This window comes from Penicillium soppii (genome assembly GCF_028829465.1).
Source record: "Penicillium soppii strain IBT 18220 chromosome Unknown utg000004l, whole genome shotgun sequence".
Lineage (NCBI taxonomy): Eukaryota > Fungi > Ascomycota > Eurotiomycetes > Eurotiales > Aspergillaceae > Penicillium > Penicillium soppii.
Genome location: NW_026643234.1, coordinates 4,783,861 through 4,811,455, shown reverse-complemented (window position 1 = coordinate 4,811,455; position 27,595 = coordinate 4,783,861). Strand labels below are relative to the sequence as shown.

At 47.4% G+C, this 27,595-nt stretch overlaps 11 protein-coding genes across 11 annotated transcripts; 5 read left to right on the top strand and 6 right to left on the bottom strand.

Moving 5' to 3' along the window:
• Nucleotides 1-41: 41 nt before the first annotated feature.
• N7529_005245 (uncharacterized protein) lies at nt 42-811 on the bottom strand (the record flags this gene model as incomplete). Its single annotated transcript, XM_057240772.1, has 2 exons — nt 42-440; nt 491-811. 2 exons carry the CDS (start codon nt 809-811, stop codon nt 42-44), a joined length of 720 nt encoding a protein of 239 aa, XP_057100067.1.
• Nucleotides 812-3,540: 2,729 nt separating this feature from the next.
• N7529_005244 (uncharacterized protein) lies at nt 3,541-4,190 on the bottom strand (the record flags this gene model as incomplete). Its single annotated transcript, XM_057240771.1, has 3 exons — nt 3,541-3,859; nt 3,929-4,027; nt 4,084-4,190. 3 exons carry the CDS (start codon nt 4,188-4,190, stop codon nt 3,541-3,543), a joined length of 525 nt encoding a protein of 174 aa, XP_057100066.1.
• Nucleotides 4,191-7,356: 3,166 nt separating this feature from the next.
• N7529_005243 (histone H4) lies at nt 7,357-7,792 on the bottom strand (the record flags this gene model as incomplete). The annotated part of the gene is made up of 3 exons (XM_057240770.1): nt 7,357-7,382; nt 7,438-7,713; nt 7,783-7,792. 3 exons carry the CDS (start codon nt 7,790-7,792, stop codon nt 7,357-7,359), a joined length of 312 nt encoding a protein of 103 aa, XP_057100065.1.
• Nucleotides 7,793-8,471: 679 nt separating this feature from the next.
• On the top strand, nt 8,472-9,301 carry hhtA (histone H3). Its single transcript, XM_057240769.1, has 3 exons — nt 8,472-8,533; nt 8,684-8,791; nt 8,857-9,301. The coding sequence occupies exons 1-3, from the start codon at nt 8,509-8,511 to the stop codon at nt 9,132-9,134; spliced, it is 411 nt and encodes a 136-aa protein (XP_057100064.1). The 5' UTR covers nt 8,472-8,508; the 3' UTR covers nt 9,135-9,301.
• Nucleotides 9,302-13,060: 3,759 nt separating this feature from the next.
• N7529_005241 (MFS transporter) lies at nt 13,061-14,960 on the top strand (the record flags this gene model as incomplete). The annotated part of the gene is made up of 2 exons (XM_057240768.1): nt 13,061-13,429; nt 13,518-14,960. 2 exons carry the CDS (start codon nt 13,061-13,063, stop codon nt 14,958-14,960), a joined length of 1,812 nt encoding a protein of 603 aa, XP_057100063.1.
• Nucleotides 14,961-15,689: 729 nt separating this feature from the next.
• N7529_005240 (Mpv17/PMP22 family protein) lies at nt 15,690-16,723 on the top strand (the record flags this gene model as incomplete). Its single annotated transcript, XM_057240767.1, has 2 exons — nt 15,690-16,237; nt 16,294-16,723. 2 exons carry the CDS (start codon nt 15,690-15,692, stop codon nt 16,721-16,723), a joined length of 978 nt encoding a protein of 325 aa, XP_057100062.1.
• A 296-nt stretch (nt 16,724-17,019) lies between these two features.
• N7529_005239 (exonuclease V) lies at nt 17,020-19,014 on the top strand (the record flags this gene model as incomplete). Its single annotated transcript, XM_057240766.1, has 2 exons — nt 17,020-17,455; nt 17,561-19,014. The coding sequence occupies 2 exons, from the start codon at nt 17,020-17,022 to the stop codon at nt 19,012-19,014; spliced, it is 1,890 nt and encodes a 629-aa protein (XP_057100061.1).
• A 347-nt stretch (nt 19,015-19,361) lies between these two features.
• N7529_005238 (heme-dependent oxidative N-demethylase family protein) lies at nt 19,362-20,832 on the bottom strand (the record flags this gene model as incomplete). Its single annotated transcript, XM_057240765.1, has 4 exons — nt 19,362-20,127; nt 20,182-20,305; nt 20,363-20,440; nt 20,466-20,832. The coding sequence occupies 4 exons, from the start codon at nt 20,830-20,832 to the stop codon at nt 19,362-19,364; spliced, it is 1,335 nt and encodes a 444-aa protein (XP_057100060.1).
• Nucleotides 20,833-21,446: 614 nt separating this feature from the next.
• N7529_005237 (dolichyl-P-Man:Man(6)GlcNAc(2)-PP-dolichol alpha-1,2-mannosyltransferase) lies at nt 21,447-23,382 on the bottom strand (the record flags this gene model as incomplete). The annotated part of the gene is made up of 4 exons (XM_057240764.1): nt 21,447-21,701; nt 21,756-22,550; nt 22,601-23,273; nt 23,327-23,382. 4 exons carry the CDS (start codon nt 23,380-23,382, stop codon nt 21,447-21,449), a joined length of 1,779 nt encoding a protein of 592 aa, XP_057100059.1.
• A 186-nt stretch (nt 23,383-23,568) lies between these two features.
• N7529_005236 (RNA-binding snoRNP assembly protein NAF1) lies at nt 23,569-25,560 on the top strand (the record flags this gene model as incomplete). Its single annotated transcript, XM_057240763.1, has 1 exon — nt 23,569-25,560. The coding sequence occupies one exon, from the start codon at nt 23,569-23,571 to the stop codon at nt 25,558-25,560; it is 1,992 nt and encodes a 663-aa protein (XP_057100058.1).
• Nucleotides 25,561-25,845: 285 nt separating this feature from the next.
• N7529_005235 (U4/U6-U5 snRNP complex subunit PRP3) lies at nt 25,846-27,582 on the bottom strand (the record flags this gene model as incomplete). Its single annotated transcript, XM_057240762.1, has 1 exon — nt 25,846-27,582. The coding sequence occupies one exon, from the start codon at nt 27,580-27,582 to the stop codon at nt 25,846-25,848; it is 1,737 nt and encodes a 578-aa protein (XP_057100057.1).
• Between the last annotated feature and the right edge of the window lie 13 nt (nt 27,583-27,595).

Sequence of the window (27,595 nt, the reverse complement as noted above, 5' to 3'; positions counted from 1 at the left end):
ACATCGCAATCAACTAATACCAATTCTTCTAGTGAAGAATTTCAATTCCGATACCCATCCTTAGTATCCTTGGTAGCAAAGTCGAGCTGTGTCAACTGGGACTGCCCAATTCGACGGCGAGAAACATCTCGCTGGAACCATATTCCAACAACACCAACGATTCCCATCAACGCCTCCATTCCAACCAGAACACATAGCAATACGAATGCAGCACGAGTACTGGTACAGTCGCGATCAAAGTGACTAGGGCTACTAATGCCACTTGTTCCGGTTTTCCATTTGCAGGTCCAGCTGTGAAGTGTCTCATTTTCGTTGAACCCTGCTGGGTAGTCTGAAGACGGACGATAGATTATAAATAGAACGCTAATAAGGGCAGTCGCAAAGCCCGCAAGGGCTGAGACTGAGGCGTAAATGTTGAGTGGTTTTATGAGCGAGTAGGGCTTGGTTTGCGTTAACGACGATATCACAGAGTGCGAGGTGTCATACTTACAGACGGTAAAAGGGCAACGATAATATACACCATGCTTAGCAAAGTAATGATGCCCCCACACGAGATAGCTGCGATCGTTGGGCGGATATCAAAGTTCAAAGGCCATAGGGCGAGTCCGGCAGTCGCCCATTGTGAGGTATTCTTGTAATTTTGTAGTGGGAGAGCCTCGCATGTGATAACAGCGATGCCAATTCCAAATGACAAGAAAGACAAACCAAGTCTTACAAAATGAGTGATACGATTGCGTTTCAAAAATGTATCCTCCTCCTTGTCTGACGAATAAGTATGGCCTGATCCCGCGATCGACGACCCTGAAGTCATGATAAAAGGGATGTCGTTGAATATATTATAAAGATAAAGAGGGGCAAAAGGAGTATGTGTACTTTGAACACCTCACCAGCAAGGATGTTCCTAGTGTTGAATATCAAAGAGCGAGAAACCCCTCAGGGGTAATGGGAAAAAGAAAGGTAGGTATTATTTTGTAAGACCCTGATGCAGAGGACAAGCAACAGGGAACAGGTGAGATATATATACTCGTGGAGATGTAACCCATGCAAGAATGGATCCAGGGACCAAATTAGCGAGCGCTATACAAATATAACCGTGGCTTGTTGAATGAGAGCATATCTCGAAGACAATATTCAGCCCGGATTGCTGATTGAAGCTATGCAGAGCGCCTAGGTGCAATTTCGATCATGCTGATTCGTCTCGGGCAAAGAGTTAAATTCTCAGGACTGCTGGTGCCGATCTAAAAACAATGTATGTTGTCCGGGCTTGATGTCTGTGCGGGCGCAAGCCTGCAGACTTGGCAGACATATCGGTGAACAAGCACCAACCAGGCGCTTTGTTCATCACAAATATAGGTATCCGAGCGGAGCTAGCACCAGTCAGTGAGTTAGGGGGGAATCCGGTTCGTTTTCCTGCAAATCCAATTTGCTGATGGCCTAGTGATCGGACCTGTGATAGGCGGTGTCGAAGCGCCCGGGATTGTGGCAGGGGGCCACCAGCGGCAACATCAATTGAAGAACGCTCATCCTAGCTGGGCTGATTTCATCTCCCGCGTCGATGAGCCTGGCCCTGAATCCTCTCTTAGTTCTAAAAACGAAATGTCTCTCCAAGTACTAGCTTGGAGAGTAGGGTGTTGCAGATTGTTAACTACGTTGTTATTTTTCTCTAAATTTAAATTCGACACAAGCATAGTGTCATTAAAGCAGTTATTGCCTAAATACATATGTAGTTCGGTTTATTGGTTATAGAGGAAAAGGGTACGTTGATACGAAGAATTTAGGTCCTGTATAAGAGATACATACGTACCTAACTATAAGGAAAAATACGTGTATACATCTACATAGTGCCATGATCTAGTAAGTAGACCTGCCAGCAATAACAGCAGCCAATTAATTCTGATAGTCGAATAGGCGGCATGACATTTGGTTGTGGTCAACCATACTGTATTCCTACTACTACTACGGAGTAGGTGCTAAATTGTGGTGGAGGGAAACCTGTGTCAGACCTGGTGAACAGATATGTGTAACCATGTATCTCACCATTTGTCATCTACTGGGTGCTATGGTCAAGTGGTTACGACGTTTGATTGTGGTCAACTACATTCTCTGATACTCAAGAATCCCCGGTTCGATTCCGGGTGGCGCCAGTTCTTTTTTTTTTTTTTCTAGTTATAGCTAGAGGTGTGTTCTTTACATTAACACTATTAACCTTACTCCCTTACTATTATTACTCCGTGATCTCGATCTATATGCAAACTAAGGTAGCGTGTCTTTTCTTGTTCCTAATGGAATTAAAAACTATTGAGTAGCCGTCTTACTATGACTAATGGTATGCGCGGTAGCGACATTGTCATATGGTAAGACGGCTATATAGTGGAGATTAGAAACAAAACTTTTATCAATATCATTGTATTTATATTTTCAACCAATAATTTCTGTGCTTCTTCATCATTTGATCATTTAGCGCTTAATCAAGGCCTTACATATATACATAACTATAGTCAGGGTGATAGTGATAAATATATGGATGGTACTAAAAAAAAAAAGTAAAAAAAGAACTGGCGCCACCCGGAATCGAACCGGGGATTCTTGAGTATCAGAGAATGTAGTTGACCACAATCAAACGTCGTAACCACTTGACCATAGCACCCAGTAGACATTTTATACTTCCATTTAAAGGATTTTGTTGAAATTTTTTGCAAACCACCGTTATTCCATACCTTCAAGCTTGATCTTAACCTCAATCTTTCCTTTTTTTCCCCCCCTGTTCAGTACTTCGAGTCAAAAATGGCTACCCGCATCCTGATTAGGCTTATATTGTCTTTTGTTATTTCATGAGCAAGCCAAGCTCATTCAAGTTTCCATGTCAGATTTAATAAAATTACCCAAAAGGGGAGCAGCAATCCTTGTACGAATGAATACCAACAGACAAATGCAGACTCACAATTCCCTTTATTTCGCCTCACATACCCCGACCGATGAGTCGGGACATAATTAGCCTACTCTCACTTCATTTTTACTTACCAAATTCCAATATGGGTCGGCTGTATAACGACAAACCAAATCTGTTGATAAACTGACTGCTATTGGCCAATTCCTTTCTATATACTCCTCCTCGCCAAGTCAACCATCCACCTCCTTCCCATCACGCCCACTCATCGGCCGTCAGAGGCTTATCAAAACAAGGGAAAGGAAAAGGAAACGTGAAGCTCCATTTCTGGTTATCTCTTATATCGTATGAATTATACATATGATTGAGCCACAGGTACATATAGAAAGACGAAGGTTGTAGCTGCCATAATGTCATGGCGATTCCTTAGACTTGAACTCCAGCAGTCACGAGTGAGCATCTTTCCCTTGGCAGAGAGTCGGGGTTTCCGAAAATTATTCACACTTTCTTTGGGGAGGGTGGTATGGACGAGTACATAACCCCCCCCCCCTGAAGACCTCTGCTCTTCACAGTTTTCAAGTATCTGTGATGGGTTTGCGATGCCGTCAATCCACGGATGCCACATTGAGATTGTTCTGCAACAAGTCTCTACTTCAAAAAGTAATCCCCAACCCCAGCCCAACAAGAATTAGCCAGCTACTGGCGCCACCAGCAACATTCACCGATGCAGCCCCCTCCGATGTACTCGCCGACTTCTCATTCCCTTCCACCGACTTCGTCGGCCCGGCAATAGTAGAAGTGATACTTGGCTCTGTATCGGTCGGTTGGGCTGCATTAGAGCCGGGCAGGGTCCATGTTGGCGCCACAGTCGTTTCTCCCTGGTCGTATGCGTTCGCGGTGGCGCAATTCCCTACACTCAATGACCGTGCAGAGGCACCTCCTTCATCTTCCTCGGCGCAGTCTACATAGCAGCTATTACGATAGGTCAATACTGGGAATATGGGGGCAATGGGTGCTTGGGGGGGGGAAGAAATTACTCACTTGGCAATATTGGCAGCGCCTGAGCATTTGCAGTCCCAGTCGTCTGTGCTGCACTTTGTGAGTCCGCGTTTCATGGCTGCGACGCATGAATCTACCAGACTGTTACTTGTAAGCCTGATGTTACTTTCATGAGGCTCGGGTAATCCAGAGCTTACTTCTGATGGGCGCATTTGGAGTTGCCGCTTGTAGGGGTTGTGGCCGGTGCATCTTGAGCGGCGATGAGGATAGCCGAAGCAAGTAGGAGAGTGGCGAGATAACGCATCTGGGTATTAGGGAGGTTCCGATTGAGAAATGAAACGCTGCAGATTGTGAATAGTAGTATATGCCTGGAAGAGTAAATGGATCAAGTCTCAAAATATAGGGTTCAACATGGGAATTTCCAGTAGGACTTATAACAGGCCTGAAAAAAAAAAAAACTTGGATCTTAAGCGTTACATTGTTTCTTGAAATACAATGGAGCCATCAGGTTCTGGTCCAGGGCAACGGTGTCTATTCCCGGCACGTTGACAGTGGGGTCTGACAGCTCCCATATGGAAAGGTACTCCGGGTTTCTCTAGATTAGAGCACAACTACACACACACTATCACGATTGTTGATATCCACCTTTCCAATTGCTCGTATGATATCAAGACAGAGGCTTTGTGAGGAATTGGTAATATAGGTCATCTGTACAATGTAAATCTCACTTCAAACGGCTGAGTGCCTCATCACCGTGGGCAAAAAAGACGAACGACCTTCCCGCGAAGATAACAAACCAAAAAAAAAAAAAAGACATGGCCAAAAACAGCCTTTTCCTGACCCAAACGATTTTCAAGTCAAACAAAAAGAAAGCGAGGAGATCTTCCGACATCATGACTTTTTTCAAGGTCGCATTTCAGAGATCGGCGTTACATTCTTCGGTCGAGATAGCCGTATCCATGAACCAATTGAAAACATCCAACAACCGCATCAGGAATGCACGAAGCGGGTACCTGAATTAGCCCTGATTTTGTTATTATCTCGGGCAAATTGGTTCGAGCATTCATTCTATCCGGCTATAGCTGCCAACTCTTACCTGTGTAGTCGATGTTTTCTGGTGGATATTGGCTTTCCGTTTCCGTTTCAGTTCTTATATAGTCTACCTCTTCTGTGTATTTGTTCATACCAATCAAAATTATCAAACATCCATTATCCGTAGGATGGTTGGGTTTTGTGCTACTTCTCGCGACCGATTATACCTTTCCGTCCTTTCTCCAACTATGTGATTCTCGCGCTATCTATTGCACGTTCGCCTTTTTAATCCAACTTGTCCGAAGAAACATATCGACATCTAGGTTGGCATCTATACTATGAATGTTTGACCGGGTCCATGTACACAGCAGTCGCCATGGACAGATAGTAATCAACATCCAGTCTACCAGGTCCGATGGTTGACTGTTTCGTGATCCAAGTTCGCATAGTGGATTTGATATCGGGGATGTTGAACTGTTTGATCACAATCAAGTGCCAATGGCTCCGGGCATTGGGCCTGTCTCCTGTGTGGTGTTGACTGGCCAATCTACTCGCGGCTTGCATATTGATGTCTCATCTCCAATATACCAGTGCAAGCTCTGGCAGGTAAGCCTGACTGGGAACGAATCGTGCTTTCGTGGGCAGCGTGCTTTTGTTCCCCATGTTTGATGGTGAGATCGCTATGTTTCAGGTTTGTGTGGCTTGCTTTGTTGTCGGACCATTCTGTTCTCCGTGGTGTCATATGACGCCTTTCCAGGTCTTCGTTATGGTTGGATCCCTTCGTTTCTGCAATTTTTAGTCACGGTAGTGTGTGGAGTTTTCTTTCCTTGTTATTTTGTTCAAGGTAGTGGCCGGGTCCCAGTGACTTCATGTATCAACTGTTTCTGGGTGTATCGAACGTGTTGTGTCTCATTGTTCATGAAATCGGATCTTTGGTGAGGCCTGTATTTCTCAGTTTCTTTGGTTTTCCCGTAATATGTAATGCCAATGCAGCAGGATGAAAATTTGGCGTGTGTCAAGACGTGTGTGCGTCGAAGTGCGAATGATGACTTGATTGTTGTTGTTTTGTTGCATGGGAGAGAATGGTGTGTTTTATGTACTATAATTGGTGGAGATTTGAATAAAGAGTCGGCTTGTGGCAGATGATTCTATATACATGTGATGGTCTGCTTTTTAGTTGGATGGCCGGGTTTTGCACTTTGGGGAAGTGCCAAGCAAAGTAGAACCTCTATTTTGGGGGGTTCAACTTTAAGCAGTGTGCAACCTTGAAACTTTCTACAAGTGCATCAGAGCACTGGGCTTGTGTATTTAGGTCTCTTTTGTTTTATTCGTCAGTATGTTTTTTTCGCATCCTCTCTTAGCATTCTTACTTTGTACATCAAAATGTTGGTTTTTAAAACTTGGATGACTGATGTGCCAAGAAAAGTTGAACTTCCGTTTTAGGGGGTTCAACCCTGGCCCAGTAGACTACAGGTTTGGAGCTACCACTCCATCATATATGGTCTATATGGATTAATATTGTGTTGGTATGGTGTTTTGTTTCTTTTTTCCAGTGGTTCAGTATACAATACGTGTGGGTATAGAGCTTGGTGGTTGGTCAATTGATGTGTGACGTTTTCAAGCTGGTTCTATATATATTCCAGCTACTACACCAACGAATAACATCGCCATCTCCTCCCACAATACATATACACCCTGACACCATATCTTTGATCCTAGACAACACATAAGCATATAGATGGACAACTGATAACTATGAATATCAAATACTACGACAGAACTCCTCAAATTGTCCCAAATACACAAATCAATCAACCACAGCAGGAATTCTAAACTCTACAACCGACAACAGGGAGACAGCGAGAGGTCAAAGCAACTTTTTGTTTCTGCGAGAAAAGGAAAAGAAAAAAAGTTATATAGCAAGCAATACACCAAGAGCAAGACACATACAGATAGAATCAACCAAGCCTCAAACATACAGGGCGGGTATTATCAGGATGATACGGAAGGTAACATGAATGGTCCGAGGACACACAACGCGTCATGCTTAATCCATACATGGGCAGCAACAAGCAAGTACATGACGAAAGCTGCCAAACGAAACAAGACGCGCCGTTTTACGTACGAAAACCCAAGGATACCAAGAGATTTACAAAAGACAATGGTTAATCAAGTTTTGATTGTATTCGTATCGGATCGCACTTGAGTGCTTGATCCCACCATGTCCATGGTGCCAGCCGTAATGAAAAAGGCCGCTATGATACAGAAAAGCTCAGAAGCGAACACTAGCAGACCCGTAGTGGACGCGCAATAGTGGTAATCGAGTGTTATGAAAAGCAAACCCAGAGACCCATGACGATTGTAGTAAAATAAATCAGAGAACACCCCAACGTCCCGTCATACCGTAAACCAGCCGGAAAAGAAAAAGCACAAATTGTTTAGCCACCGAAACCGTAGAGGGTACCTGCAAGCAAGGTTAGAAAAACGGTTGTAACGAGAAAAGACGCGTGTAAACTTACGGCCCTGGCGCTTGAGAGCGTAGACAACGTCAAGGGAAGTGACAGTCTTGCGCTTGGCGTGCTCAGTGTAGGTAACAGCGTCACGGATGACACCCTCGAGGAAGGTCTTGAGGACACCACGGGTCTCCTCGTAGATCATAGCGGAGATACGCTTGACACCACCACGACGTGCGAGACGGCGGATAGCGGGCTTGGTAATACCCTGGATGTTGTCACGCAAAATCTTGCGGTGACGCTTGGCGCCACCCTTTCCGAGACCCTTGCCACCCTTTCCACCTATAGACGATACGCGTTAGAACGCGTTTCTTGTCAAGAAACAAATAAGGTAGTTTGGTAAAGACTTACGGCCAGACATATTGAATGTGTATTAAAAAAAGAAGTTGAAAAAAGGTGTGAAGTGGAGTAATCGAGTTGTTGTCGATGGAATTGATGGAAAAAAAGTAGAAATAGAGGAGGATTGGGAAGTGGGATATTTGTATGAGGACGGGAATCTTGCAAGGACTGGGAAATCACGCGCTAATGATGGCGTGGACCAATGAGAATGTAGGATCACGGTCCTGCTCTGATCTACCGGGAGACCCCAGAATTAGAACGCCAACTTTACTGCAGTCAATCTTTGATCCTCCTTTAATCCACCACCAACAATGTAAATCACGTAGAAAAAATAATGGAATATACATTTCAAAATATGCTGAATACCACAGATAGGTTCAATCATGAATCCAGCCCCCCTTGGTTGTAAGATCAAGAATTCAAGGGTTGAGCATTCTATACTCCGTGATCCTGAACTTTCATTGGTTCAGAACTCGCTTAGTGGCAGTACCATGACTCTGATCTAGTGCAGCCAATCAGAATTCACCGCAAATCAGGCTCTGATGTACGCAGGCTCCTACGCACTGATTCTGATCTGGAAGGCTCGTCCCATGATTGGCCAACCCGTCTCTCAAGATCAATCCCCCCTCCTTGCCCCTACAAATACTCTTCCCCCACCCGTCCTTCTCTTCCCTTTCTCATCCATCTCCGACCAACTCCATCAACAAACAACAACTTTCATCAAGTCTATCATCAAAGATGGCTCGTACCAAGCAGACTGCCCGTAAGTTTTTACCTTTACATTCCATCATCATCGTGTTCCATCATTTCCACCTCGCTGTCGCCGTTCTCCCTTGTGAAGTCATGTGACTGAGATGGTTGGACGCGTTGACGCGATTTGACCCCGAAAACATAATAACTAACAACTCAATAGGTAAGTCCACTGGTGGCAAGGCTCCCCGCAAGCAGCTCGCTTCCAAGGCCGCCCGCAAGGCCGCCCCCTCTACCGGAGGTGTCAAGAAGCCTCACCGTTACAAGCCCGGTAAGTTCCAACTGCACATGACAATCAAACCTACTTGAGAACCTTCACTAATATTTCATTTCCAGGTACCGTCGCTCTGCGTGAGATCCGTCGCTACCAGAAGTCCACTGAGCTCCTGATCCGCAAGCTTCCCTTCCAGCGTCTGGTTCGTGAGATCGCCCAGGACTTCAAGTCCGATCTCCGCTTCCAGTCCTCTGCCATCGGTGCTCTCCAGGAGTCCGTTGAGGCCTACCTCGTCTCTCTGTTCGAGGACACCAACCTGTGCGCCATCCACGCCAAGCGTGTCACCATCCAGTCCAAGGACATCCAGCTGGCCCGTCGTCTCCGTGGCGAGCGCTCGTGATTTTTCCTTTTCAAAGAGCTGGTTTTCTGATAGGCGATCATGGGGTTTGTTTTTATCTTTTTATCATGACAATAGGCGATACATGATGGGTTTGCTTTCAAATATCAATGGGTTCCGGAACCGGGTTGCTTCGCAATTTTGCTTTTTTTATCGATGCTACTGCTCACCATCGCAGTGATGGATCAGTCATGAGCATGTACATTATGGGGCTCCCTCTTAACATGATGCCTTAGCGCGCATCATCTCATGGCAAGACGCTTAAATGCAGTCTTATGATTCAATTTCCTCTTCCTAATACTGTAGACGTGTAGCTTCTTGAATTTGCTATGACCTAGACGTGACTTGAGACGTGTCCCACCTGGAGGCTCTTTTGCTAGTGTATTGGTTTTGTTGCTGCGACTTGCCCTTGGACTTTTGTTTGTCGTGCAATGACCCTACGATCGCGACGTCATCATTGCGTATTGTTACAATCTCATTAGAGTCATTTACGTCCTAGAAAATAGTTTTTGTACAATCCAGCAACATCCAGAGATAACACAATTCTCAACAGATGAAGCTGATCTTCCAAATTGACCTCTCTCCCAACTCAGGATGAACTCGTATAGCCATTGATCCGAAACTCCCCGGGCTTCCCTCCATCGCACAAAGAATCTATGTTGTACATATATGCGAGTCTAAGATTATAAAGAACCGTAATTGAGGCAGCCGTGTTACTTGTCTAGAAACAAACCGTAACCTATCCTTTGTGCAATACCTGCAAGGCCAAAATGGATGCGACCGGCGGATGTTCTAAGACCAAAAGTCCTCGCGTTCCCTTATCTTCAACTGCTTCCTGAACAAAGAATTGACGAAATAGAGCCGTTTAGCTTTGTGTTGCCTTCCTGCCTTAGCCCCGTTGCATCCTTTCACAGTTCGATGCATTCCATGGTCCGAGAATCCGATATTAGTGTGGTATTATGGTGCATGACTATCGGGGTTTGAGTTTCATCTTCTCAACCTCCAAATACTTGTCTAATTTCCAAGCTTTACTATTTACCCTTTTGCTTATGGGATTTTTCATAATTGGAACAGATAGCATGTAATAGATTCAATAGTTGAAGTTAATCCATGTATTATTTCAAAGTTCCAAATTTATAGATTTGGAGAATTGAACGCTTGGTGACGAGGGGTTTCACCACAAGCTAACCACCGTAGTCGCCTACTCCCGGGCAGCATATATCATGTTCTCCATCCCATACATAATAATTCTCCTATCTTGAAGGACGATCCATCAATATGTCGAGTTCAGCGTCTATACGCTAACTCACTCTGGTAGTATTCTTGTTTTTCTGTAGAACAACCCGCATGTTCTACATATACTATTCGTTAGGCCAAAAAAAACCCATCGAATTACTTACTTTTCCAAGTCTGTGATACAAGAAACTCGCTTTAATCAATCAAAATCGACGTGGGGAGCAAAAACATCAGATGACTTCAATATTAGGACCGAAAATATTGGATCAAATCATTTGCCGATCCTGGCATTGAGGGAGTTTCGCATCTCTTAATGGAATGCGTGGCCAGAGGCAACCGGGACTTGTCTCTAGAAAATGTGAATCAGAGTTGCCAGGCGAGTTTTGGTGCACAATGTGAACCTTGGGATAGTTAGTCATTTGGAAGTTGTCGCCATGCCTTTCAGGCGTCGAATATAGATGCTTCACGTCAAATGAAGTGGGGACCCAGTGACCTCAACGCGTATATTGTTTCTTTGATCTTGCTTTTTACGAGACTCTACATGGGTTCAAATTAGAGATTGAACCAGTTCTCCAAGTATGGATTAAATTGGTTCTAATTAACACGTATCTACACAATTGGGTACCAAGATCAAGGCTACCTCTTGTAGAACTGGATGTACCTGTATGCATACAGGGTGGAGCCTCTAACGGTTCTGTGGCCTAAGGCCAAAAGAAAAGAAGCCCTCATGGAAAATTCTAGCTATGTACTCAGGGTGCAGGATCCCGTAGAACGGACCTCGTATTCCTGGCTTTTGTGGCTTTTTTCTCCTCCTGCAAGCCACCCGGGTTCTGTAATCCCGAGACTCGACGTTCGGAACTCGGAGCCTCCCTTTTATTGATCTACTCTTTGATCTTTCGGTGTTTGGCGAAAATTTGATATTGAATCGAACTAGGACTATTCCGGAGACTGCTTTCATGTTTCTTATTGGTTCTGTGCTTGATCTGGTGATATATGGTGTGTTGTAGCCTGCCTGGCTGTGGTCTGATGGTGGGGACTGTTTGGTCCAGGTGTTGGAAGTCCATACGAAACAACGTACATATGTACACTTTAGTCATGTTGATGGTGCTGCTCTCTCTCCCTTGAATTTTTTTATTTTATGTTTTTGCTCTGTGTCATTGCCGTATATGAGTACATTGTAGAATGGTCTTTGGTGGTTATGAGAGGCGGACTGTCCTTTTCAGCCCCCATGAAATGTCAGATGTTGTGCTCACCCCTGCATACACTGGGCAATTTTCCCTCTCCTTTTTTTCCGTTCCATGAGTCACCTTCGAACATGGCGAGTTCTAATCCAAAGACAGAATTTTGCATAAACAAGTTGAAACTTGAGAGCACCAAACGTGCTTTCACTGACTCTCTCAACTAGCATTTCCAGTACAGATAGCTATGCAATGAACATGTCATGTATGTAGGTACATGGCCCTGAGAGAGAGGCAAGAGGGGAAAGACTGTTGATCCAAACACAATTACAACCGTCGTCGGGAACCTTCCCCTGAATTGTGCATTGAACTGTTCAGAAGCTCGTACCAAGTTGATCTGATAATTGATAATCGGAATCAATAAGCTACATGTATATTCATGGACTTAGTCGGCTATAAGAAGCATAAACCCCTTATAAGCATCGGAGATAATTATTCATCATCCTCGTGGGAGCATTAGATCTGAACCAATAATCTATTCTAAGCTTCGAGCCCCTGGAGTGGAAGGAGATTCGGTAAGGTACCGATGCCCAACGGATGATCAAAACGTGGATTTATGCACGGCCTCCCCGATGTGCAATATGCACATCTCCGAAAGTTCTCATTTGACTTTCTGATTTCGTTTTGTGTGCATTATATACTATCGTGCAAACTGAATAAGTCGTTACAGTTATCTCCTTGGAATTATTACACTGTAAATGAAGGATCTTGATATAATATTCAAGTGCAACATTGGCATAAAATGTATTACATTAAATGTCAATTAATAATCATCCTGAAACCAAAAGAAATCTTATGAATCCAAAATCCCAACCAATCAAACCAGTGCCGCATAGCCGAGTGGCATCTTGGCATTAATATTCATAAATCACGTGGCTCAAAACGTGGCTGCAAACGTTAACCGGAAAACCCCCGAGATCCTGGATTTTGTGCAGCTGCATTCAATATTGTAGGTAGGTTTACTCAAAGCTACAAAACCATGTACAAGATCAACATATCAAAAACAAAACAAAAGATGGAAATATCAATGAATGAACATCAAGCAAACGAACAAGGCCCAGAATGTTCTTCAATTTTCTTTTCCCGGAGATATCTGTCCGCTTAGGTCCACCTATTCCCACTTATTCCCACTTTATCCATACTTTATCTGCATAGTGTTCATAAGAACTATGCAATGGGGGTGACGCTAAAAATCTTGAGACAAAAGCGCCACAGGACCATGGATAGTATTTATGTTATAATAATAAGATGAAGCCCCAGCTAAGATTATCTTTCCAATTCTCTCAACCTTTGCACATATTGTGCTCTTCTATACCTAATTCGGGATATTCGCTCTTTCCCCGCAAACAGAGCTTCAGGCCTCTACCGCCTTTCACCAATTGATCAACATCGTGATCTCGTCAACTCTCGTCAACTAATTAATTATTTACCCCACCAATTCACCATCTGCCCACCATGGGAACAGATATGGAGCCTCAGCCCTCGGACAAGATCGAAAGCTCCGCCCCCACGAAAATTCCCTTCTGGCGCATGGTCTTCGACCAAGGTGTCGTCACACAACAGATCATCGACCACCCATATCCCGGCTCAGGAACCGATGACGACCCGTTCGCAGTAACATGGATCGCCGACGATCCCCGCAACCCTATGAACTTCAGTGAAGTGAAGAAATGGACTTACACCATGGTGGTGGCTGTTGCGACTTTAGCAGTTTCTTTGGTCTCATCGGCTTATACTGGTGGTATTGAAGAAATCATGCTGGATTTCAATATCGGACAGGAATTGGCTACGCTTGGTGTTTCGCTTTTCGTCCTTGGTTTCGCAGTAAGTTACTGTCACCCACCACAAGCGTTTGAGTTACCTTCGCTTTGCGCAATTTCTAGTCACAAAGATACTAATTGTGGTGGTATAGATCGGTCCGTTGCTCTGGGCTCCACTGAGTGAGCTGTTTGGCCGTCAGGTTCTTTTCGTCACTACCTACGCCGCTCTTACAGCTTTCAATGCCGGTGTCGCAGGCTCCAAGAACGCCTGGACCCTGATCATTCTTCGGTTCTTCGCTGGTTCTTTTGGATCTTCACCCTTGACCAATGCCGGTGGTGTAATCGCTGATATGTTCCCCGCCAAGCAGCGAGGTGTCGCTATGAGTCTGTTCGCCGCTGCACCTTTCTTGGGCCCTGTTATTGGTCCGATCGCGGGTGGATTCATTGGTATGAGTGATGGTGGCTGGCAATGGGTTATGGGTTTTCTTGCATGCTTCTCTGGTGCAGTCTGGATCATGGGTTCCCTGGTCATCCCCGAGACTTATGCGCCTGTTCTTCTCCGTCGTCGTGCGGAGAGACTTTCTAAGTTAACCGGCAAGATCTACCGGAGCAAGATCGAAATCGACCAAGGCAAGATTTCCCTGAAGGAGTCATTCAAAGTTTCGCTTTCTCGCCCATGGGTTCTCTTGTTCCGCGAGCCCATTGTGTTCCTGCTGTCTATGTACATGGCTATCGTTTATGGTACTCTATACATGATGTTCGCAGCTTTCCCTATCGTCTACCAGGAGTCCCGTGGCTGGAACCAGGGTGTCAGCGGCCTTGCCTTCCTTGGTATTATGGTCGGAATGTTGATCGCCGTTGTATACTCCCTGTGGGATAACAAGCGCTACATCAAGACCTCCGAGCAGCATAATGGCTTTGCTCCCCCCGAAGCCCGTCTACCACCCTGCCTTATTGCATCCACCGCCATTCCAATCGGTCTGTTCTGGTTCGCCTGGACCAACTATCCCAGCATCCACTTCATGGTCAGTATCGCAGCCGGTGTACCTTTCGGCTTCGGCATGGTCCTCGTCTTCCTCAGCATCATGAACTACCTCATCGACGCGTACACCATCTTCGCTGCCTCCGTCCTAGCTGCCAACTCCGTCATCCGATCCCTCTTCGGTGCTGCCTTCCCCCTGTTCACAACCTACATGTACAAGAACCTCGGAATCCACTGGGCATCGAGCATTCCGGCCTTCCTCGCCCTCGCCTGTGTGCCCTTCCCATTCCTCTTTTACAAGTACGGCCCGGCCATCCGCACGCGCTGCAAGTTCGCCGCGCAGTCCGACGCCTTCATGCGCAAGATCCAAGAACAGGCCACCAACGAGCCCGTCGAAGAAGAGAAGGTCGAGTACGACCGTACGGAGGCACCAGCCGAGGGCTCGCTATCCAGCGATTCCGAAGAAGAGCTCCCATCCACCCAGCGAATCCGCAGCCGCGCCCACTCCACTGCGTCGACTCGCACAGCGGGATCGTTGCATCGCGTTGTTACATATGAGGGCAATCCTTACGACGTTGACCGAGTCAATACTCGTGAATCTTTCAAACAATAGGCTGCTGAGCAGCTTATTGTCCTATTACTTCTTGGCCTCGCTATTATATGTGTCGTTGCCCTAATCATAGTTTCTATTGATCCTCTCCCCTGCATTCAAAAATCACCCTGTTTATCTGTGCGTTTATACTTGGATTTGATACCCGAATTGGTCTTCCCATGTGTTGATATACTGGGATTGATTTCTGACTTATGTTTATATGGGAAACATTGTTGCATATATATGGAGTTTGGGAGGTTTTTATATTAAAATATCACGAATTATTTGCCACGTTTTCTTGTCAACCTTTGCTTTGAAATTATAAATAATCCCCTATATATACGCACATATAGCCTTGCATTGTATATATATTCTAGGAGGAAACATCGCGGGATCAAGTCATAAAAAGCATAGATACCGCCATGCACAAAACATTGAGAAAAGCTCGTACAGATCAATCAGCATATCGTCGCTCTTATATAATTATGAAACAAAAAGAATTGTGAGGTCTGATATTTCAAAGACTCCCAAGGTCTTTCAGCCCGGGGAATCGGTGCCACACCGCACCGATCCAAGCGCCAATCGGGTTCAGCATCCGGCATTGTTTTCTCCCGACATTCGGCTGACTCTTATCGCGCAATACCTTCGATTAAAAATCACCCTTTCCCTATATTCTGATTTTCAACTTCTTATACCTGTCAGTCATTACTTATTATTGATTGTGCATGAATATTTGCGCGGGCTTTGGAAATGCGTTTCATTCAGTTTGGGCCCATCTCCAGGGCCCAAACCTCGGCCACTCCCCGCCGTCCGATAAACCCCAGATCATTGCGCCCGCAACGCCGATATAACTCTGATTCCACTGGACAGAAGAACCCCGCGGGGAACAGCAAATCAGAACACCCCCATTCACGGCAACATGATGCAGTCCCACCTGCACAGCCGGCAGTCGCAGCCGGCGCAGCAACCGTACCCTCTACCGGTGGACTGGTGCGATCTCGCGGCATTCGCGATGTTATAATGGCTGGGCCCATTGGGAAGTCTGGGAGGTGGTATGCGCGCATGCAAGAGCGCAAGCCATATGCGACACAACTCTGGAGTTCGATCATCATTTATCTGTGTGGTGATCTGAGTGCGCAAATACTGTTTCCCACTGAGGTTCCTGCGCCTGCAAAGGAAGGCGCCGAAATTGATGAGAATGAGGAAGAGCGGGAGACTGTCGCAGCTGGATACGACCCGTACAGAACTTTGCGGCATCTTTGTGTTGGAGTTGGGTCGAGTATCCCATCTTATAAATGGTGAGTTTGGAAATGTGAGTTGAGGTGAATGAATATGTACTAATATGCGTTTGCAGGTTTGCGTTCCTCAGCAACAACTTCAACTACTCGAGCAAAATCCTCTCGATTCTCACCAAAGTCGTCGTGCAGCAAACGGTCTTTACTCCCATCTTCAACACATACTTTTTCAGCGTGCACTCCCTCCTTGGCGGCGCAACATTTGACGAAACTTGGGAGCGCTTGAAGAAGGCCCTCCCCGTTAGCATTCAAAATAGCGTGAAGCTTTGGCCTGCGGTTACAGCATTTAGCTTTATGTATGTGCCAGCGCAGTTCCGCAATGTGTTCTCGGGCTGTATTGCCGTTGGTTGGCAGACGTATCTCAGTTGGTTGAATCAGAAGGCCGCCAAGGAGGTGTTAGCTGCGGAGCAGCTTGCGGCGGCCGAGGAAAGAGCCGGGAGCGCATTGAATGCTGCTTCTGGTCGGAATATGATTCCTGCTGGAGCATGAAACTGAAAGCTACTGATATGGATTTGTATAGATGTATAGATTTCGGGGATAAACGTTGGCGTTTGATTTTTATAGCGATGCATGTGATACCAAGAGTTATCTAGCTTTATATGTAGACTTCAATATTCTGTGATTTAAAAGAATTGAAACATATCAAGTTTACTTCGAATTGTATTATTTCGACCAGTAAGAGCAGTGGAATTCCGAATGACACCCGCGTCCCTTACCAATGACGCACCCGCTCATCTAGAAACGCCAATCCCAACTCTAAGATATGATCGTCTCTAGTCGCAGGGATGTCCTTCCCACAAAGAGACTCAGATGACTTTAGTGATTATGGGTCGGACTTTACTCCCGATGAAGAGCAACTTTTGAACGAACTGCTCAACAAAGCCGCGGGACAAGCGACCGACCAGGCCGACGCCACCTCGCCCTCGACACCAATCTCAACCTCGACACCAACCCCCGTCGAACAATTCACCACGCCCAAATCGCCAGAACTCATCGAATTAGAGTCCTTGCAACCAGCAGCTCTAGCGGCAACTGTCGCGGATATCGAGGATGGCGTTCAGGAGCCGAGTGTTCGGCTGCCTAAGGTGCTTGGCCGTGAAGGGCCTCGCTCACCATGGCGTTCGCAACAGTATCGGTCGGGTCAGAGGGCCAGATGGAATCCAAATGGCATGGCGAGGGCAAATCCGCGCGTTGGCAACAGCAACAGGCCCAGCCCGTCTGGTATGCTTATCTCTTTCTTTCATCTCGTTCATGATTCTTTTGCCTCCGGTTTCTTTCTCCGATTGGATTCTTGAATTGAACTGACATCTTATTCGAAGCGTTTAGTCGAGCACCCTGATTCAACCGAAGGCAGAGAAAGAGAACGCGAGCGCAATGCTGCGCGCGCGCAAGAATGGACACAGGGAGATCCCGCTGTTACAGCGCTAGACACGAGAAGCCCCCTCGAACGGTTCTGCCAAGCACCCAACAAGGCTTTCTCAGTGACTGATCTTGTGTCTCCTGCTTGGTGTGAGCTGCAGTATTGGTATACGTTGACCAAACATGGACGGAAGAGGAGGACGCCTGCGATGAAAAAGGGCAGTTCTATGCACAAGACGCTTGAGGATGAAATATACACCACTGTGCCTGTAGATATCACGACTAAAGAGGATGCCTGGGGATTGAGGATTTGGAACGTTATCCAGGGACTACGCATGCTGCGCCTGTATGGTGTCACGCGTGAGATGGAGGTTTGGGGGCTTGTGGATGGCCAGATTGTCAATGGCATCATTGATCAGTTATCCTATGAATGTCCTGACTCTGAACTCGAGGCCACTGCTGCTGGGTACTATGCTGATGCGGCGGAATCACGGGCTGCACTACCGGAGTATCAGATGTCCTTGTCGGACTATCTGCTTTCGTCTTCTGGGGGAGGGATGAAGCTGTCAGATTTGGGCCAGAGTTATAACGAAGTCGAGGAAACGGCAGTTTTTGAGCCGGAAGTGTCTGCGGCTGTCTATAACCTACCCAGGATCTACATGACGGACGTGAAAACCAAGGCTAATCGTTCACTGCCCACTGTCAAGAGCTCGGGGTTCCGACCTACGTTTCTCCAGCTCCAGCTCTACTACCACATGATGAACCGTCTCATTACCAGCGACGATATCACAATCGATGTTCTTGCCGCGCGCTACGACTTTGATCCCGAAAAGCCGTTCACCGATGCCTTTGTCTCAGAGGTTGGCGGACTGAACGACCAGTTCTTCGATTCTCTGTCTTCTCAAGACTCCGAAATGACCGAGAGCCAACATGACGATGGCCAAGACTCGACCGGCATTCTGGTCTCACATAACAATCTGTCTCGGCTTTGGAGTCTCATGCAACACCAACTCCGCCTCACATTCCTCCCACCTGCGGAGACAGACTCTATTGCACCAGTTGCACCATCCATCCCAGCAGAGACCCAACCAGAGCTTCTCGAAGCATACCCGACCCTTATCTCCCCAGTTCTCACAGCTCGATACCTCTCGTCAGCCGCCAACGAAGATCTGGAAAGACAGCACTTAGGAAGCCGATCTTTCCTTTTCGATCCCAGTACCCTGACTTCTTACTTGAATGATCAGATGACCTGGTGGCGTGGCCAGCGAGACCCCCGCGGCGTGGAGATTATGGACGCATGGAAATGTCGTATCTGTGAGTTCCGCGACGAGTGCTCCTGGCGCGAGGAGCGCGAGCTAGCTTATGCTAGACGGGGCGGGGCCGGCCGGGGCCGCAGAGCTGGATCTTTGTCAGATATCTGATATGGTTTTGGGACTGATATCTGGTCATCGGTCTGGTTTTTAATATCTTGAACGCGTTCAGCGATGTAAGGATATGGAGTTGGTTAGGTCGGGCATGTTTTTTTTCCAGGACTATATGGGATATGGCCTTGTATCATAATTAATATTGTTTTGTAATTTTAGAAACATATGTGAAGTTCGATCTTCTACCAGAAGCGTGTCATGCTTGCATTGCTCTTTACAGGTTGTGTATCAGACCTCGAGAAGAGGACTGGATATTGCAGTATACTACATCCTATCTGGACGTACTTTTATGAATCGAGACATCACTCATGACAAGCTTCATTAAACATCTCATTTACTATTATTCAAAAGGGATAACTTCGAAACTCGTCCTCCTTTTCAACCTCCAACCCCCGATCAACCTGCTCCCGATGCTTCAAATCCAAATACTCCAACAAAACATCCTGATACTTCTCCTTCCCCTTATACCGACTAACATCCTCCCCCCAACTTCTAACCGCACTAGCCAATCTCCCAGGCACAAACGGCTCCTTCGCAACCTCAGTGATAGGTTCGAAATAAGTGCGAATTGTAAAAACCACCGCGCCAGACCTCGGCAACCTCCTAAGCGACTGCCTCTCCGACCGAAAGAAATGATTCTCAATAGCGCGATTCTTCTCCGCCGTTCCCCACGATACAACGTCCGCATCCTCAGGCCCAATACTATGCGACCAAGCCAGGTCATCATCGACCTGGATGAAGTAGTTATTCCGCAGAACGGGGTCCTCGGGACGCAGCCGACGGAAGAAATTCATCATTCCCTTCTCTAGCTTGTTTTTGTATTGGGGGACGTCGCCCGATGTGTGGATTTCAGAGAGTCGCATGCCGAATTTGTCGCTTAGTCGCCAGAAGCCTGCTAGGAGAATTGCGCCGGCTAGTAGGTAGTATTCGCCGTCTGGACGCTCGATCATGATGGCTAAGTCGTCTTGGACTAGGCGGGCGGCTGTGGCCATTGGGTCTTCGGGCAAGGGGCGCTGGGTTATGTTGAAGGTTTCATTGGTTACTTTGTTGGTTATTCCTTCTGGGATCTTCTCGAACATGCTTGGGTATCTTTCTGGGAGGTATGTGCATCTGGTGAAGGTGTGTTAGGGTTAATTGAGATGGTGGGATTGGTGTGGTACTCACAGTTCTTCGAGAAGTTCAATTGCAGCGTCCATTGCTTCTGGTGATGTGTGGCAGCATTTGCTTCCGCGCTCTTTGATGCGCCGTGCTTTGTCGGCGTGGTATTTCAGGTAGTGGTTATCGAGTTCTGGTTTGCGAGATCAGTACGCACGGTTGAGTAGGAATTAAAGTATAGTGAACATACCAATCCATTCATCCCATTTCATGCTTCTCAGACCAAGTGTGATGAAATATTTTCTGAGATCGATGGTCAAAAGACATCCTATATGCATGGTTGTGCGACTTACGGTCCATATCGGAAAGGCCGATAGGGGAGAGGCTTGGTCGAATGGACGTCCCAGTCTGTGTATGGTGATGCTGTTGGCCGCTTAAAGTTTGATTGAGTCCATTCTGCAGAAACAGTTGGTCAATTTCATTCCTCAGAGGGAATGTTTTCATGTCCTTACCACCAGGTGGCCTGGTAACCTTCCCCCTCACACCGACAGCAGGCTTTTCTAGGTCGGGACTAGAAGCTCTGGCGCTTTTACCAGATGTCAATTTCCTCGACACAAAGACAACAAGACAAGCACATAGATTGAGAGCGAGAAAGCCCCAGATGAGATCTTTCGGGATATTTGACAGTATAGTTCCGCCTAGGGACTCGAATGCTGCCATGATGTGGGCAATGTATCTAGACCAAGGAATAAGAGACAAAACCTTGTTCCAGTCAATAATTCATGTCTCAACAAATAAGGTCAACAGAGTCCATTTAGTACATGTAGATAGTGGACACAGAATGGACCCAGATCGCCCTTATCATGTTTATACAAACAATATAATAATAGATAGGTCTCTCTTGCGAGCTGCCGTTCCCGTTAGTAGGATGCGAGATACGCATTTATTTCTATAGGACGGTTGGAATCAAGCTTGAAACACCGTTGACTTCGTTTGGCGGGGAAGAGGGGAAAAGGGACTTGTTCACCGCAGTATCTCTCTTTCAAGCGGTTGAATCCGAGGCTGCATGCACTAATATCAAATCAGACCTATTGCTAGGCAGTTGAAGAAGTGGTTTACCTTTTGTAAAGCATGCTAGAGGGTTTATCTGTGGAGTAAGGCTTATCATTCGTTGGTGGTAGGGAAGTTTTGACCGCATTGGGAATGGTGACGCTACATCCTACTTGTATATGATATGCGATACCTGTTTGATCGAAAACGCAGTTTGTGTTGATGGTTTTACATTCTTCTGGCATTTGACATAAGAAGATGAATACCTAAACTCGTTTCTGGAGCTATACATTGCTTTTTGTGCTTCGTTGGAGAAGGCAGTACTCACCCCATTTGCGTCGGAAGCGATCTGGGATGATTGGGAAATCAGGAATCCAGATCAATCGGCCTAGCAAACCGGTCTGGGATGCATCAAGGAAACTTGCGCAAGATAGCTTCTCCCAGTGAGCTGTATCCATGACGTAATTGGGTTCCAGCTCGGTCGCATCGTGACCAGGGAAGTGAGAGTCAACCAAAAAAGAACATTGAGAGATTTCAACCTGTAGTTCAAGTCAGTATAAGAGAGAGTAATTGTGACGAGATACAGCACTCACGTATTTACTGGGATCCTCAATATTGAGATCATTCATGCCAGATGGAGTCTGCGAAGCTCCACCCAAACGCTCGAGATAGCTTGGTGCATCTGGAAATTCACCTGGGAGCAGCCCCCGGAATTCACTTCGGACGAACTTGGCGCGCAAGTCGTGTGGAAGGAAGTATGAAGAAGGGAAGCGATACCACTCCTTGCCGAAACATACTGAGCCGTCCCTTTGTGCGACACCGACTTGCTGCAGAGGTTCAAAAACCTTCAATGGAGCACTGTAGGCTGTAACCATGCCGAGGGTGCGTAACATTCCAGCGTTCAGGGCAAGTAGAACAACCGGCAAAACTGCAATGATCTTCAATTTCGTCGGAATACGGCCAACCAGCTCTTTTCGATCAGTTGAACCGAGGTATGTCAGAATGATATGGAATGAAAGTGCCGCGCTCAGTGCTAGGAACGGGTAGGCTGGGTACATGAATCGCTCTTCCTTGTGAGGTTGAGACGTGAAGATTCCAAACCACATGTAGAACGGGGCGACGAATGCCATTGACCGCAACGAGGTTTGCAAGGAGGTGGTGTGGGATCGAAAGACCATCTGAAAAACCAGGAGGGGTGCAGATAGCATGGCGAGCACAAACCAGACATTGAAATTGAGCAAAAGGTTTCGAATATAGAAAGTCCATGGTTCCGTTCCAAAAATGTCAGGGCCTTTACCTTCCCCTCCCAATACGTTGTATGCAACGATGTTCCAAGGTACAAGAACAAACTTTTTAAAGAAAGCATAGTCGACCGTGACCTCAAGAGCCTGTATATAATATTAGAACGGATCTTGGTATTATGTTGGATCTCACATACCAGAATGCCCAAACAACCGATGAGGCCATCAGCAATGGTCCAAAAGAGATTGACAACGGACCCAGAAATAATGGTGAGAATGACCTCTTCAGCTAAAAGAGGGACAATGAGAGCTCCCGCGAACGGCCATCCGACAATTGTACCTAGGCCAAAACACATGATGCCGTGTGCTGCTCTCTGGGCATTCTTCCAGTCCAGGAAAGCAGCCAAACCAAGCATTGACATATACATGGTGAAAGTGGATGGCAAAAAGGCTGTCGAAGCATGGAACATGCCAGGGCTGAGTGTAATAATCATGACAAAGAATAGACCGATGCGGGGGCTGAGAGTGCGGCAGATCGCGGAGTACAGTCGAGTCTGACAAGCAGCACATACAAATGCAAGAACCAAACGAATTGTGTAGAATTCAGCTGTCTTGCTGTGGACAAACATTGACCCCAACTTTCCCACAGCAGCATGCAGCGACACATAGAGCCAGCTTCGGATAGAATAAACTGGTGAATATTCCCATGTTTGAAGGCCATATCCATGCTGTAAGTAGTGCGCAGGTTCCCAGAAATTGAAAACTTCATCGCAATCTTGAATTGGAGAGAAGAGTGCAGCCAGACCGTTGGCGACTAGACATAGGTAGAGGGTGATGTTGAGGGGGATATGTAAGGAAGTTGGAGAGGGTCTGCATAAATCATGTCAGCCTGATATTTTGAGGATACAAGTATGCAAGCATACTGTTTCTTTGGTTTTGGGTTAGGGGCATTCCCCGAGACATTGTTGTTCCCTGCCATGTTTGTAAGTCGGCAAGTTGAATTGACAGCTTCGATGGATGAGAGCTGCGATAACCGATAAGATATTGCAGACCGCCCTGAAGATACGGGCAGAATAAAAAAAGTTTCCTCGCCGGATGTTTCTGTGGACTTTCGAGTTTGACTATCTTTCATTTGAATTTTTAGTTTCTTGTCTGAAAATCTACGATGAGTGATCACCAGAACCCCTCATATGAGGATGCAGGTGTCGTGGAAGGCCCTGACTTGAAAAAGCCCTGCCTGATCGATACGCCTGTCGCAGGCACCCCAGACAATGGCAGCGATTTTTACAACACTCCCTTGGCTGGAGCTACCCCAGTTTTAAACACAAGTAGCATGAAAGCAGAGCCAACCAGCGCATCCGATGTTACTGCGCTCCCGAAATCCCAGCCTTCGATTCCAGGATTGAACCTGATCGACCACTCCACTCAAAAGGACTCCAGCTTGCAATCCGAACCCGAAGTCACTCAAGAGCAAGTTGAGCCAGTGATCAAGCAAGTGGATACTCAAAATGATACTCAGTCCCAGCCCACCGATGTGCAGATGAAAGAAGGACCGGAGACAACACAAAGTAAACAGGAAGCAAAGGCCTCTCTCGACGAAGTGATGGAAGTTGTGGACACACACGAAGGCAACATGATCGAAGTCGCCCCCAATACCGAAAATGAAGAAGAAGGGGAGCACCCAGAGTGGGAAGTCGACTCGTCCCCGTACGAGTCATCATCGGACAGCTCTGATTCCTCGGACTCGGACGATAGCGACGATGAAGACTATCCGATTCTCAGTGCCGAGGAGCAAGCGAAAATCCTTATGCAAGCAGAAGGTGGCTCTGACGACGAAGGAGATGGCAAGGGAAAATCGGGTGGCCAGCTTCGCACTACGAACGAAGTTGAAGAAGAGGTCTTGCCAATCCCTGATGTTAAAATCACACCTGAGATGAAGATCGTGTTCTTGGGTAAAATCCATGCCGCCATCGACAACAACGTCCTCATTGAGGCCAATACTTCCGGAGAATACCAAGTACTTGAGTCGGGCTCTTTGCTTTGCTCCGACGATCGAAAGCCCATTGGCGTAGTCGCCGAGACACTGGGTAGAGTGGAGAATCCCCTATACACCATGACATTTGCAACTGCATCCGAAGTACAGGAAAAGGGCCTAGTCAAAGGTACAGATATCTTCTATGTTGAAGGACACTCTACATTCGTATTCACCCAGCCACTGAAGGGCATGAAGGGAAGTGACGCATCCAACTTCCACGACGAGGAAGTTGCCGCTGAAGAGATGGAATTCTCCGACGACGAAGAGGAGGCTGAGTATAAACGCAAGCTGAAGCAAAAGCGCCAAGAGCGAAAGGAAGCCAGGGATGGTCCCAAGGGCAAGAAGCCCGCTCCAGGGCCTTCGAAATTGAACCAGACCGAGCTCAACTACGACGATGCGGGAGGCGAGGAGGGTTACACCCCTCTCGCACGCCCTACCAATCTGCACGAGATCATGGGTGCCCGCGAGGCACCAGTCGAAGGAAACGAGCGTGGCGGTGCCCGCGGCAGAGGTCGTGGCCGAGGTGACCGTGGCCGTGGCGGACGAGGCCGAGGCGGAGCTGGAAGAGGCGGCAGAGACTGGGATCACGACCGTCGGCCCCAACAGAGCCAAGAGCCCCAAACCCAGCCTCAAGCTCCGCCTGCACCCTACGGACAGCCAATGTACCAGCAGCCTCAACAACCTGTTTACGGCATGCCCCAACCATTCGCCGCATATGCCCAATACGCACAGCAACAAGCTCAGAACCCACAGTATGCTCAGCAGCAGCCGCAGCAATTTGGACAAGGTGGAGCGCAACCACAATACCCGTTCCAATTCCCCTTCCAGCCGGCCCAGCTGCAACCCAATGGTTTCCAGAACATCCCACAGGGTGCCCCTCATATCAACCCTCTTTTCCTGGCTGCTTTGCAACAGCAGCAGCAATATCAGCAACATCCCCAGCAGCCTCAACAACAATATCAGCAGCAGCCCTCCCAACAGCAATATCAGCCTCAGTACCAGCAACCTCAACAGCAACAAGCTCAAGGTCAGAACCCGGCTATGAACTTCGATCAAGTCAAAGCTCAATTGGATCTGCTGCGAAGCTTGAGCCAAGGGAACCAAGGCCCTCCACCTTCTTGAATGCCTTTTGATTTGCCTACTTGTTCTCATAATATTTTGGCATCGGAATATTTGCATACGGAGCGCGGTTTACTTGGGCTGGGATTTTCTTTTATTAAAATTTTTCATTATGAAGCTCTGGGTTGGGGCTTTTTTGCAGGAAATTTTTTTTCGTACAGGCTACAGTGTCAAATAAGAGTAATCTCGAGGCATCAAGCGTATGAATAACAATGGCTATGAAGAGAAATTCGCTGTCTGTATAGGTACAAAAGCCCAGACCTTAAGAACGGCCATAGGCAGGTTTCATTAGAATTCGGCTGGCTTGGCGCTCTTTGCTAGAGTCCAGAAGCTCTCCATCTTGGCTCTGGATAGAGCATCTTTGGCCGCCGAGTCGGTCTCACAAACACGGGCACCAAACCACCTCTTGAACGCTCGACCTTTGGCCTGACCTTCCCAGATAAGATTGCATGTATTCTGACTGAAGTCGCGGGGCTCTCCCTTCTCATTCTCTGTGGAGAGCCATGACACTTGAGCCTCAGGGCTGTCGGCAGACACTCGATCTGACCCAGGGTTTTCAGTCCAATCAATTCGGTTTAACATCAGCTTTCGGTAGTTGTGGATAGAGTGTTTGCCTCCTTCGACAATCACAAGGTTGAGCTTTGGATGCATGACACAAATGCCCGTCAAATTATTCTGCTCTGCGTTCTTGCCAATCTTGAAGCGGTTCCGGCCGCTTGCCAAGCTGTCAATGCGATACACAGATTGGAAGATACCCAAAGCAGCGTCCTTCTCCTGCTGAGCCAGTAGTTTTTCCCGTCGTTCCTCCTTGGTCAGCTTGCGGTCTTCGTTTGCTTGCTCGTGTGCCTCCTTGCGATCTGCGATCTCCCTGTTTACACGAGCTTCCACAGCCGTGGGATCTTTAACAGCTTGTTCTCCCAGAACCCGCATAAGGTTGGACTTCTTGACCTTGGGAGCAGGTGCTTCCACAAGACCTAGTCTAATCTTGGCTTGCTCTTCCTTGAGGTCGGCTGCACGTCGCTGGCGGCGAATCTTGGCTTGCTCCTTCGGAGTAAGGTACATGGGCTTTTGAGCAGGCATATGCTTTTCCTGCGGAGGTTCAAGCTGGATAGGGTGCTGGATATAGGGCGTGATGATGGAGTCGGGGGTATCGATTTTGATATTTTTTGGGTCATCAATTGCAGAATAGTCGCTGCCGTTGACGAGACCTTCGTCCCACCATTCTACGGCCGGTGGAACAGGAACAAGGAATGCCTTCTCCACGTCCATTTCTTCATCGAGACCAGCCTGTCGCGCCTTCTCGGCAATTCTCTTTTTCATAGCTTCCAGCTGAGCCTGTCTGCGTAGAGCCGCTGCCTGGTGAATATACTTTCCCTTTTCGTTAAAGAGAAGCTGCCGAGATTGACGTGGCTTGGCCACTGTCGCTTTAGGGTTGAGACTTGGATCAAAGTAAGGGTTATTCTTGATCTCTTCCACGGATGGACCAGAGAGATCAAGCTGGGGTCCGCCGGCGCGTTTCGGTTTCGCCTGCTTCCCCTTTCCACTGCGGAATTCAGTTGTGGCATCGGAGAGGAGTGCGGGATGGAGGCCGACATCAAGACCACCGCGAGCCTTGCTAATACCCTCATCGTCGCGGGTTGGAGGTTGGTAGGATGGTGCGGGGGCAGAAGGTCGTGGCTGAGAGGGCGCGCTAGCTCGTTGAGTAGCTGCCGCCACTCTAGCCTTCATCTGTTCGAGCTTCGACATCGCAGGAGAGGATGCGGGTGCCGGTGCGGGAGCTGCTGCTTGTGCTGGTGGTGGTGTTGCTGTCGCGCCACCACCACGCGCGGCTTGTAGTCGAGCGCGTACAGCATCTGCCTTGGCCCTTGCCTCAGCGACCATTTTGGCAATGTCTGGCTTGCCCGGGGGAGTCACTCCTTGACCTGGTACTGGGGACCCATTATTGGAGCGGGTCCTTTTCTGGGAGTTGTGGTCTTGATCCTCCGGATGAGAACGCTTCAGCGCATTTCCCGATGTATCTGCCATGTTGTGAATGGCT

Coding starts and splice junctions, on each gene's coding strand:
- hhtA (XM_057240769.1), top strand. CDS start 8,509: ATGGCTCGTACCAAGCAGACTGCCC. Junction 8,534..8,683: donor TCGTACCAAGCAGACTGCCC/GTAAGTTTTTAC, acceptor ACAACTCAATAG/GTAAGTCCACTGGTGGCAAG. Junction 8,792..8,856: donor GCCTCACCGTTACAAGCCCG/GTAAGTTCCAAC, acceptor TTTCATTTCCAG/GTACCGTCGCTCTGCGTGAG.